General features: G+C 46.7%; 1 protein-coding gene across 2 annotated transcripts in view; it reads left to right on the forward strand.

The window, feature by feature from the left end:
* MYO7B (myosin VIIB) overlaps positions 1–12,131 on the forward strand; it is a 118,291-nt gene that overhangs the window by 48,241 nt on the left and 57,919 nt on the right. The window contains exons 9-15 of one of the 2 annotated variants that reach the window (XM_037069957.1): positions 388–541; positions 2,113–2,189; positions 3,274–3,393; positions 3,693–3,835; positions 6,158–6,368; positions 7,074–7,209; positions 11,108–11,268. In XM_037069957.1, coding sequence (XP_036925852.1) covers positions 388–541; positions 2,113–2,189; positions 3,274–3,393; positions 3,693–3,835; positions 6,158–6,368; positions 7,074–7,209; positions 11,108–11,268 — 1,002 coding nt within the window. The remainder of the gene's footprint in view (positions 1–387; positions 542–2,112; positions 2,190–3,273; positions 3,394–3,692; positions 3,836–6,157; positions 6,369–7,073; positions 7,210–11,107; positions 11,269–12,131) is intronic. The other variant, XM_037069966.1, reaches the window with a different exon arrangement.

Here is a 12,131-nt window from a genome sequence, read left to right on the forward strand (position 1 = left end):
ACCACAGAGCCTGGCATACAGTGAGCCTTGGAAAGTGTTTCTTAAATGAACCTATGATATTCCCCAGAGGGTAAGTAAAGCAGGTGTTATTATGAATGGGTGACTAATTAAGGCTCAGAGAAGCTGAATGACTTGACGTAGGCCACACAGCTACCAGTGCCAATGTTAGCTGCAGAGCAGCATTCTGTGTCTGTGCCTCTGTGCCTTTTGTATGTTTTCTGAGCTTGGACCTCCCTGTGGCCCCTCAGAGTTCACCCAGAGGATATGAAGTGTTATTTATCTGGGCCTTTAGCTAAGTCTGTGATGCTTCTCTGCCTATTGGCGCAACATGAAGGAGGTAGGGTGTGGAGTGATGCCTACAAAAAGCTGAAGGTCCTGATCCTGCAGGGGAATTGCACTTCCTGTGAGGGACTCAATGATGCCAAGGACTATGCCCACGTGCGCTCAGCACTGAAGATCCTCATGTTCTCTGACTCTGAAAACTGGGACCTCAGCAAGCTGCTGGCAGCCATTCTTCACCTGGGGAACGTGGAGTTTATAGGTAATACTCCTCCAAACAGCAGCCCCTGGGGGAAAAGAGTGGGGGAACCAGGAAAGGAAGAGAAAGGAATCTCTCAGGGTTTTCACCTAAATAAAGAATGCACTGAAGTCATGTGGCCTAATCTTGTCCTGGAAAAATGTATTGAAAGTTTTAGCTATACTTTGGTGGCCTTGTGGGGTTAGGGAAAAGATGTTAAAGATTAGGGCACTCCAAAGGTGAAGAGTTGATCCATCACCTCCAACTTTAAGCTTGGACCCCAAAGCTCTACCCTCTCAGGGTAAGGGTAAAGCAGAGTAAACAGAGCCATGTATAAACCTACAAACCAGTTTGTAAGCACTCAGGTGGTCTAGGGATTAGAGTTTCTTGGACTGTTAGCTTCCTAAGCACCTGACCTAAAGGACAAAGTGAGAAGACTAGCATACATTGAACTGGAGTTCTAAAGGAAAAGACAAAGTGAATGGGGCACACATTGTATTTGAAGAGATAATGGATAGCTCTGGCACTCATGAAACACACCAATTCAGGGAGCAGTGGAGAAAGAATGGGTTTGAAATAAATTGTTCTGGAGCAATTGGGTGTCCATGTGGAAAACATGAATTCAGACCACTGTTTCACACCATGTAAGGAAACCTACTCCAAGTGAGCTGTAGCAGGTGACCATAGAATCTATCAACCAAACTGGGCACTTCTGCTAGGGAAAGGTGGGTGCTGACAACAGGGGCATCAGGACACTGAAGAAGATTCTAAATGTGTTGAGGAAATGAAGCCAGGCAAAAGAATGCATACCTTTATATAACACTTATATAAAGTTTAAAACCAGGATTAATATATAGAAAATAAAAAGATAGAGAAAATCCAAGGAAGTGGTTTCCATGAAAATTAGGAGAGTGGTTACTTCTAGTGGAGAAAAACAAGGTCTTCACAGGAAAGCACCATGCTAAACTTTGGGTGTTGGTAAGGCATTGTATTTAGACTTTAGTAGTGGTTATATGGTGATGACTTAATAATTATTCACTGTAACACGCCTTTGGGTTTTATGTACTTTTTATCTGTATACTTTATTGTACACTTTTTTAAAGTTAAAAAAACATACAGAAAAATCACTACATCTTCCCCCCATCCTGGCAGTCCTAAAGTGGAGGTTGACTCAAGTAGGAGGATCTCGAGTTAGGGAGGCTGTCAGGAGACTTGCCATAGGGCTGAGCCCCACTTACAATTGTGTTCTGTTAATATTCACTTATTTGACTGAATACCTAGGTTTCTATCAAGAGCAGAGTGGTTTGAAGGGGGCTGATGACACATCTCTTCCCTTAATAGACCCCCACCCCCACCCAGTCCACCAAGTTCTCCCAGTGAACAAGCCTGAATTTCTTGAAACTTCCTTTTGACCCCAGGCCCTGATTTCAGAAGCAGAGTGGAAGGATAATCACCTGGGACACTGGTTCCTGAGAAAGGCCTGAGAGTGGCAGTGCCTCAGGGACAGGGACTACCCCAGGCCAGGTGCTTACTGGAGCTTATGATCAGTCACTTCAGGATGCTTCACCATTAAATGTTAATATTTCTCCCTGCAGCTGCAGTCTTTGAAAACCTGGATTCCTCTGATGTGATGGAGACACCTGCCTTTCCCAATGTGGTGAAGTTACTGGAGGTAGCCTGGCTGTTGTGTCTGCCAGCTTCCATTTTTGAGGGGACCCCAGGAGCCTGGGTTCCTGATTCTCATAACCCTTCCCAGACTCCTGCTTCCCACCCCTCTTCCAGACTCTCAGCTTAACCCCTGCACCCTTCTGCACATTGCTGGCCTTGGAGGTAGGAACCAATGTGAGCTAACCATTAACAAAGTAGCAAAATTACATCTCACTCTCCACCCCACTAATCCCTCTGCTGTCCCAATGACCTTACTCTGGACCTTCCCTATCTCCTTTCAAATGTCCCTGCCCACATCCTCATCCCTAGGGCTTCCTCATGAGCCGTGCTGTTCTGGAAAAGTGAGATGTGCCCACACCATCAGCTTCCAGAATATCCCAGAGTGAAATGGAGCCTCCACTTGGAGGACGAACCACAGACACAGGCAGACAAATGTGTTTACACTGGGGACATTGTGACATCCTCCATATCATACCCCATTGGCCATTCTGGTGGGAAATTAATGGAACCAGAAGAAAAAAAAGAAAGAAAGAAAGGAAGGGGAGAAAAGGAAGTCACATTAAGCAGCTTTTGCTGCTCTTCATGTAGGGCAGGGCTCTTAAAAACTTTGGATATTTGCCAGTTTGGTCTCCCCTGCATGGTGGGGGTCTGGCCTGTCCAGACTCACTCTTGTTCTCTCAATCCTACAGCCTCCAGGCTGGAGGGACATCCAGATGCCCACAGCCTGGCTCCAAACCCTCCCTGTCCATTGTTTTCCAGGGTCCACCTAGTGGTGATGGCCCTTTCCTGAGCCCCCAGGAGATCAGCATAGGGCTGGGCAACCAAGCAGCCAGTATGCTCAGGGTCCAGCCAGCTTGTGCAACCCTCCTGAATGCTCTGACACCCAGTGTTCACACTGACCCTCAGCCAGGGCCCACCCAGGACACCAACTCTGGTCCTTATCTGGCTTGGCCGTAGTCACAGGCATCTCCCTCCCTCAGGTCTTAGACATAAGGTGTTTGGTCATAAGAGGGAATAAGACATAGCACAAGCAGGTTAGAGTCCTGGAGCCAGGTCCTGCTCTGTCAGCTGTCCACCTGCCTTTCCAGGTGAACCACCAGGCACTTCGCAACTGTCTGATCAAGCACTCCATCATCATCTGTGGGGAAGCTGTCATCAGGCCTCTGAACATCACCCAGGCTGCAGACCGGAAGGATGCCTTTGTCAAGGTGCAGAGCTGTGGGAGAAGGGGCAATTACCTATTCAACTTGGCTCCTTGCTCTGTTGGTGGAGGGTAACACAGAACATAAAGAGTTGGTCAAGTCCCTGTTCTGCTGACCACCTGCATGGTGACTGTGGGCCCCCTAGCCTCTCTGGGCTTGGCTTCTTGTCTTTAAACTAGAGATGATATCTTTCAGTGAGTACGTGAGATCTAGTGTGAGTGCACCCTTTCTAAGTGAACTTGGAAAAAGGAGGAGCCTTCTTCCTGTGCTTTAAAGCCCATTGGTTATATCCCCTGTTTCCTCAGGGCATCTATGGACACCTCTTCCTGTGGATTGTCAAGAAGATCAATGCTGTGATTTTCACTGCGCCTGCCCAGAACCCTAAAAATGTGCAAAGGGCCATTGGCCTCCTAGACATATTTGGCTTTGAAAATTTTCAGAACAATAGGTATGAAGATCTTAGTTCACTTGCTTTCAGAAAATGGAAGATAGGCTTAACTTTTAACTGACCAAGCTAGAAGATAGCCATTCCTTCCCTGCTGGACTCTCACTTCCAATCATAGGTGCTAGGGTGAGTCCACTGGAAAGGCCCATGTTTTTCTGCAAGGAGATAGTCTGTGTATATCCCCTGGTACCCACACGTCCAGAGAAGGCCCCATAGCTAAAAGCATCCTAAGAGCCAGGTGATGACCCCAGCATTTGTCACCCCTCTTGAGCCATCTTCTCTCCTCCTGAATCTGAGTGAATAATATTAGGGTGAGAATGAAATCAAAACATTGATTTGACTCCATATTTAGGTGGTATATCAAACTAGGTATTAGGAAGAAAGTGGAGGATTTCTGGGCCATCCCTGATTTTTTAGTTTGGTGGGGTTATGACAAGGCAGGATGACTATAACCCCTGAATGGATACTGAAGAGCTGATCAGGAGACAGGTCAGAAAAGTGATGCTTAGTGGTGGCTGCAATGAAGCCTCGGGGACAGAAACAAGAGTGAGGAAAGGAGCCAGGCTATGGAGACAAATAAAGATAGCTGATGCTCTGGTACATTATCAAGTGGAGGAGATCAAGTGAGAAAAATGAGTATTGGGACAAGCAAACAGGAAGCATCCTATATGCAATCTAGATTAGTCAAATGAGCCTGGCTCATTAAAGAACATGGAAGGACAGAGCTTAGGACTAGTTCCAAGAACTAAGGCCTCTGGGCACTGTCAGAGGAGCCAAGATGCTGGCCTGAACTTCACATGCCCCTGCCAAGGCCCCGTCTCCATGTGAAGTCTGAGAGGGCCCCTTGGTGAGCCAAGATTGTTGAGACACAAGCCATTCCCAATGCAAGCATGCTGGGATGACAGGCTCCCTGGACTAGCTGTGCAAGCCAGGCAGGTAACATGGGACAGGGCTAAGAATTAGACCCAATATGATGATAACTCTTAGGCATGGTTGTAGAGGATCTGGCCATTTATGCAACGACTGCTCCCTGAAGGAGCCACAGGCTGGGCTTGTGTCAGGCTGCAGTCTGGGGGCCTGGTGAAGGGTGAGTGCTGCATCATCCAGCACTCAGTGAGTCATGCCTTCTGCAAGTGTCCACTGAGCCCTCTCCAAGCAATGTATTGGGAGTAGAGAACATGGCCCACCTGTGTCCCCACCTGTTGGTTTAACATATGTTGAATGAGCAGTCTAGGTATGATAAGGTTCTGCATAAATCAACAACCCATCCTGAGGCAGAAATGCCTAAGTGAGACCCAGGGGATGAGCTGATTGAGCTGGACCGTGAGGAAGGAGAGAAGTGGCAGCCAATGAGGGAAGGCTCAGAGATAGGGAAGAACTGGGTGCCTCCACAGCACTTTGCAAAGTCCAGAGTGGTGTGGGGCCACTTCCCTGAACAGAGACAGGCTTTCTACTGTGTCACTCTCTGTCAGGATCCTAAGAACAACCTGAAGCCTGGGGGTGAGGGAGGCAGTGAGCTCACATCTGCATGTTAGGAAGCTTCCTCTAATGGCAAGTTGAAAAGAACTAAGAGGCAAGGCTGCAGCCTTAGAAGGATCAGATTTAGAAGGCCAGTACCATGCTCCAGGTGAGCAATGAAAGTCATCTACCTCATAGCAGCAGGAGGGGTGAAAAGAAGTGAAGAGGTCAGGATGCTGTGTTGGAGAGAGCATGGACCAGACTTTGGCAACTGAGTGGGAATGGGGAGGAGGTAGAGGGAGGTGTCAAGCTTGACTCCTTGGTTTCTGACTTGAGTCAGGGGTGATCTCCCGAGGTGGGGAATCAGAAGGAAAAGCAGGTAGGAGGATTAGGGTAGGGGTAAGGAGCAGGTCTGGTTGATGCAGAGGAGCCCAGAAGTAAATACTGAGTCTCCGGCAGCTCCTCTCATACCAAGGCCTCTTGCCCATAGGGCTGGAGCTGCTACAGAATACTTGGTTTTCCAAGGATTATTTTTCTGTGTTGAGATAGGCAGGCCTGGAAGAAATCTAGGGAATTAGTAAGGTGCTAAAGACAGGGGATTGATGGTATACCTTCATCAATAAGAACCTTCTCCTCTCTTGTAGTCTGTTTGCCATGGGTTGGAGGTGAGGTGATGGGGGTAGATGCAGAGAGAGGAGGAAGAGTGCATGTCCATGTACTCACAGGGGTCCATGGGAATGGGAATGTGCACCATGAACATGCACATGTTACTCTGTGAAAATGGCTGGTGACACAGTTGTTCATACCAGCCATGGCAGGGGTAGAGCTGACCCTGCTCCACCTCTGGTGATAGCATTGCCTCCACAGCTTTGAGCAGCTCTGCATCAACTTTGCCAATGAGCACCTGCAGCAGTTCTTTGTGCAGCATATATTCACCTTGGAACAGGAGGAGTACCACTCTGAGAACATCCCCTGGGATTTCATCCACTACACCAACAACTGGCCTACCCTGGACCTGGTGGCCTTCAAGCCCATGAGTATCATTTCCCTCCTGGACGAGGAGAGCCACTTTCCACAGGTGCATCCCTAAATCTACCATCACTCTGATTGAGACACCTCAGGTGTCTCTTCTTGGAGGTTGGGAAACTCCCCTGGGGTAACCCATTTTTCTGGGTTTGCTGAAACCTCTGATAGAAATTAGAAAAGCAGCCCTAGCATGTCTCCCAACCAGACCTCCTCACCTTTAAGGCCCACCTCAGGGTATCCCCACTCCCCAACCATGAAGGAAAGCTTCCTAATTCCACCATTTCCAATCCCCAGAGGAATTACATCTCAGTCACTGATTACTTAGATTCAAGAACACACCCCAAGTGAGGACTTCCTGAGTGTGTTGCAAGAGATGGAAAAATTTTATTCTCTCACGCTTAGGGAAATCTGCCTGTCCTTGGAGAGATGGACTCTCAAATGCAGGCAGTGAGACCTCTGAATCCAGAGAAGGGGAAACCAGGGCTGGGGTGCCTGACAGTTGTAGGGAAGGGTGGAGCCATAGAGGTGGCAGTGGAGGTTGGCAGACCTGGTATTTGCTCTGGTTCTGCTCTCGCTCATTGTGACAAGTCATGGACCCTTGGGCATCAGCTTCCTGTCTCGATAAAGGCCATCAGTTATCCTGAGCTCATTTGCTTTGGGTGCATAAGGGAGCTCCTGAGTCCTGAAGGTGTGCCGGCTGACCTCCCTATGATTGGGCTCTGGGACCTGAGCCCATAGGTTATCTGTGTCCTTCCAGGGGACAGATACCACCATGCTGCAAAAACTGAACAGTGTCCATGCCAAAAACAAGGTCTTCTTGCAGCCCAAGAATATCCACGATTCCAGATTTGGCATTGCCCACTTTGCTGGTGAGGTGTACTACCAGGTAGAAGGTAGGTGTAGCTCCTCACTATACCCCCTTCCTCCCAATCTGGATGAGGTTCCAAAATGGCCACAGTAAGGAGGCTGGGATGGTTAGGTCATTTGGCAGAGCTAACAATGAGAAAGAGGGAATCAAATAGATCAGGAATGTTTGTTTTGTTTGTAATAGTTCAATTGAGATATAATTCACATACTGTTCAATTCACCCATTTTAAGTATGCAACTCAATGGTTTTTAGTATATTCAGCAAGTTATGTAACTGTTGCCACAATTTAAAGCATTTTCTTCATCCCCAAAAGAGACCTCCCATTGGCATTTATTCCTCATTTCCCCCAACCCTTCCCACCCTCTGACAACCAGTCAGTTCTCTCTCTATGGATTTGCCTATTCTGTACATTTCAGATAAATGGAGACACACAATGCATGGTCTTTTGACTGGCTTCTTTTATTTAGCATCATGTATTTAAGGTTTATTTAGGTTGTACCATGTGCCAGGACTTCATTTCTTTATATTGAAACATAATATTCTACTGTGTAAATATAGTATATTTTGTTTATCCCTTTATCAGTTGATGGATATTTGAGTTGTTTCTACTCAAATGTGAATAATGTGTGTGTTTTCACTTCTTTGGGGTATATACCTATGAGAGGAATTGCTGGGTCATATGGTTTAACCTTTTGAGGAACCACCAAACTGTTTTCCATAATGGCTATACCATTTTACATTCCCACCACCAATGTACAAAGGTTCCAATTTCTCCAGATCCTCACCAACACATTATTGTCTGCCTTTTTTTATTATAACCATCCTAGTGAGTTTAAGGTAGTGTATCAATATGGTTTTGATTTGTGTTTCCCTGATGCCTATCAATATTGAGTATCTTTTCATGTGCTTATTGGCTATCTGTATATCATCTTTGGAGAAATGTCTATTCATATCCTTAGCCCATATTTTAACTGGGTTGTCTTCTTATTGTTGAGTTATAAGAATTTTTAATGGGTTCTGAATATAAGTACCTTAACAGATACATAATTTGTAAATATTTTTCTGTGTGTTATCTTGATAGTTTTTTTTGAAGCACAGAAGTGTTGATTTTATAAAGTCCAACTTGCTTATTTTTTGTTGTTGCTCATGCTTTTGGTGTCATGACCTAGAAATCATTGTCCAACCCAAGATTTACCCCTATATTTTCTTCTAAGAGTTTTCCAGTTTTAGCTTTTACATTTAGGTGTTTGATCCATTTTTAGCTAATTTTTGTATATGTTGAAATACAGTTGGGCATGGATTTGACTTAAGAAACAAGGGCCTGGAGTGGTCAACCCTTTGGCATGCTTAGAAGAGTGAGAAAGTGGCCAATATGCAACTGTAGTATAAAAAGCTGGCCAGCAATAGTGTCACTCTGTGACTCATATGGTCTGTGTAACTGGAGACTCACAGTTACACTGCTCAGTTGGAGAGGAGCAGTGTAACACTCTCATTACACCCACACTCTCATTCTCATCACACCCAGCTCTGTGAGGGCTTTGCTCACTGCCAGAGCTCCTGCTGCAGTCCCCTTACTCTCCTGGGCTCCCATCCTCTCTTCCGTCTTTAATTCAGTTTCTGCAGGCATCACATCAGCCTGTGCAGGCATGTGCAGTGCACCCCACTAAAAAGTGGGGTGACTTAAAATTGGGAAAAGAAAGTTGGGGTCATGCTCATGCAGAAGTCAATCCTCCCAGTCTCAGGAGTATGGCTCTTCAGATGATGCCTGGCCCTCATCTGGTCTGGCTTGGAGAAGCAATCTCTTCAGCTACTTCTCAGTGGGATTCTGTGCCCAACTTCAGAGTGAGTCCATTCTTGCCCATGATGAGAGTGGAGGGGTGATTTCTTCTCTCTTGCTATACTAGTTGCCTTGGGCTGCCATAGCAAAGTTCCACAGATGGGTACAGAAATTTATGTCTTCACTATCTGGACATCCAACACCAAGGTACAGGAGGGTAGGCTTCTTCTGAGTCCTTTTTCCTTGTAGATAGAATCTACTCGTGGCATCTTTTTGTATCTGTATGTGTCTGTGTCTAATCTCCTGTTCTCATAGGATACCGGTCTTATGGGTTAGGATGCACCATTTAGCTCAATCACCTCTTTAATGGCTGTATCTCCAAATATAGTCAGATTCGGAGATATCGAAGGTTGGAACTTCAGCACATGAGTTTTGGGGAGGCAAAACTCAGCTCATGACATTGCTCCCCCCCAAGATCTAGAGGCTCAGTCTATAGGCCCCTGCCCCTAGCAGGACCTTCCAAGACCCCCAGAACAGGGCTGATGGAGGGGCTTTGGAGCTACCAGACTCTCCTTAGTGAGCTACACATGTGCTTGCTTCCTTAACATGTCAAAATACACACATGCTCCCTCACACATACACACATGTTTGTGCATGTGCTCCATACTGCCTGAAGGCACACATTCATTTCCAAGACCTGTGCAGTTTACATTCACAATGAAGAAGGAAATAACTTCCAAGAAGCTCATAATCATTAAGTCATCTGGATATGCTTGGAACCAGTAAGCCAAGCACTGTTTAATTTCTTTCCTTCTTTCATTTTGAGCTTCCAGGAAAAGCACAGTAGCTAGCACCCTCTCAGTAGTTTCACAAGAGATTTGGAAGCAGTTGCTCTTGTACAGACTGGCCAGCTTGGGGAGGCTAAACATACAGACTCTCTTAGAACTGCCTCTGGCCTCAGGGGTGATGGCAGAAGTGGTCATGCCTTCCTCCTCAGACTGCAAGCTCCCTGGACAAGACCAGACAGCCAGATTTTCAAGAATTGGTGGAGGCAGTTATGGGAGGAGGGAGGTCTTCTTCACTTCTTTCTTTTCCTTCTTTCCTTTTTTTAGCTCCTTTATGTAAATAAGCAGTGATCTGAGTCACACTTGCCTAAGGTCACCAAGAAATTTTGTGGGTCAGAGCCCTGATACAAGCCCTCAGGCTTCTCACTATGGTAAATCTAAACTACAGGGTGCATGGACATCACTGTGGCCAGTGGACAGTACCTGTAGTATTGGCATTTAGGTGATGGCTGTGACTGAGGAGAGATAAAAGGAAGTGGACTCTCTGCTGTCTGTGGTATCCATGGGCCTACGCCCAGAGAGTGCTGTGGCTAGTGGAAAAGATGTCAAGTCCTTGGACCATTCCTGAACTGAGCAAAGGGCCCAAGAGAAAGTCTGCCCAGGGGAGAGGCAAGAGGAGGGCCTCACTTCACCTGTGGGCCAGGTGAGCCACCTGGAATAGGTGATGCTTGATCTGGTCTTGAAAACGACTAGGCATTGGCCTGAGTGGTTCGAGAAGAAAGAGCAATCCCAGAAGAGCTTGTGGAGACCAGAGGCACAGGAGAATGGAGAACTTCTGGGGGTGGCTGGGCTCCAGAGGAGTGCAGGGCCCTGGCACCCACAGGAAATGAGAAAGGAAGGCATGAGGAAGATGTACAATGGTGGCAGAGGAGCAGAGAAAAGGGTCAAGTTGAGATGACATGGCAATGTGTGGTTTTAGGTATACTGGAGAATGTATGGGGCATAAAGAAGCTGAGTAAGCAGAGAAGGGGTAGGAGGCTATCAGATGAGTTCAGACAGAAGGAATGGCAGCATTAGCTAAGGGGCTATGGTGGGGATGGTGAGTTGGGGGATTGATGAGTTTATTGGTTCATTTGATCTGACTTTGTGCTGGGTGCAGACAGTGGGTGCCATGCCTACAGAGGTGCCATGCTATGTCTCTATTGGCTATAGGTGGAGGGGAGGGATAGAGAGGGTGTGTTCAAAGCGGGCTCCTAGAGCCTCCTGATATGACCAGTGTCTCCACCCAGAGCCTCTCCTTTCCCCATAGGTCACAATAAAAACTGAGTTTGCCTGGCAGGGGGTCTCTTCCCTCTTCACAGGCTTCTTGGAGAAGAATCGAGATGTGCTGAGCACAGATATCCTCACCCTGGTCCACTCCTCCCAAAACAAGTTCTTGAGGGAAATCTTCAATCTGGAATCAGCAGAAATCAAGCTGGGCCACGGAACCATCCGGGGGAAGACAAGGAGCCAGTTCTTCAAGGTGGGTCCTGTGCTTGTCTCTTTCAGTGCTACTCTGTCCTTGGGACCTCTAAGGTTACAGATGTCTGTGCAGAGAAAACTTATTGCCTGAGGTCTAGGTTTCTCAGTCTAGGTACAGAAGTGAGTGAAAACTTGGGTATGGGTGAGGGGACAGGTGCACATGAATGTGCCTGCTTCTGAGTGTGTGGCAATCTTGCCAGGGTACATCTGCTTTTGTTAATAGTGTTATGTGTCTAGATTGGTTTCCCTGTGTGTGTGTATTCTGACTGCTCTATGTGTGCATGGTTCTGTATGGTGTCTGTGGTATATGTGTGTGTGTGGTTGTGGTATGTGTGGTGTCTGGTGTATGTGGGTGTGACTGTGGGGAATGATGTATGTGTGTGATATGTGTGTATTTGTGGGATATTGGTATGTGTATGGTATCTGGTGTGTCTGATAAGTGGGTGCTGTGTTTTATGTGATATATGTGGTATATGTGATGTGTGATGTTTCTGCATATTAAATGTGTTATGTGGTGTGTGTGGTATATATGTGTGATATATGTGTGTTTTGTGGGTTGTATGTGGTCTGTGGTGTGTGTGATATATGTGTATGGTGCAGGTATGTGTGCATGTTGTATGCATATGGTATGGGTGTGTTTTGTGTGGTATGTGTGTTATTATTAAAATGTGTGTTTCGTGGTGTCTACCTACCCACTGCCCCCACCCCACAACACCCCTCTCATGCCTTTACCCCTTATTTGTGACTGTCTCAGAAAAGCCGTGTAAAGCTTCTGATAAGCAGCCTCACCCCCACCCTAGGAGGCTGAGCCAACTGAATGGCCAAGGAATTGAAAAAAGCAGACAAAGGGTCCCCTTCTCTCCA

The sequence above is a fragment of the Sturnira hondurensis genome, unplaced genomic scaffold (assembly GCF_014824575.4).
Source record: "Sturnira hondurensis isolate 20B ecotype Veracruz unplaced genomic scaffold, ASM1482457v3 Scaffold0001304, whole genome shotgun sequence".
In the NCBI taxonomy this organism is placed as follows: domain Eukaryota; kingdom Metazoa; phylum Chordata; class Mammalia; order Chiroptera; family Phyllostomidae; genus Sturnira; species Sturnira hondurensis.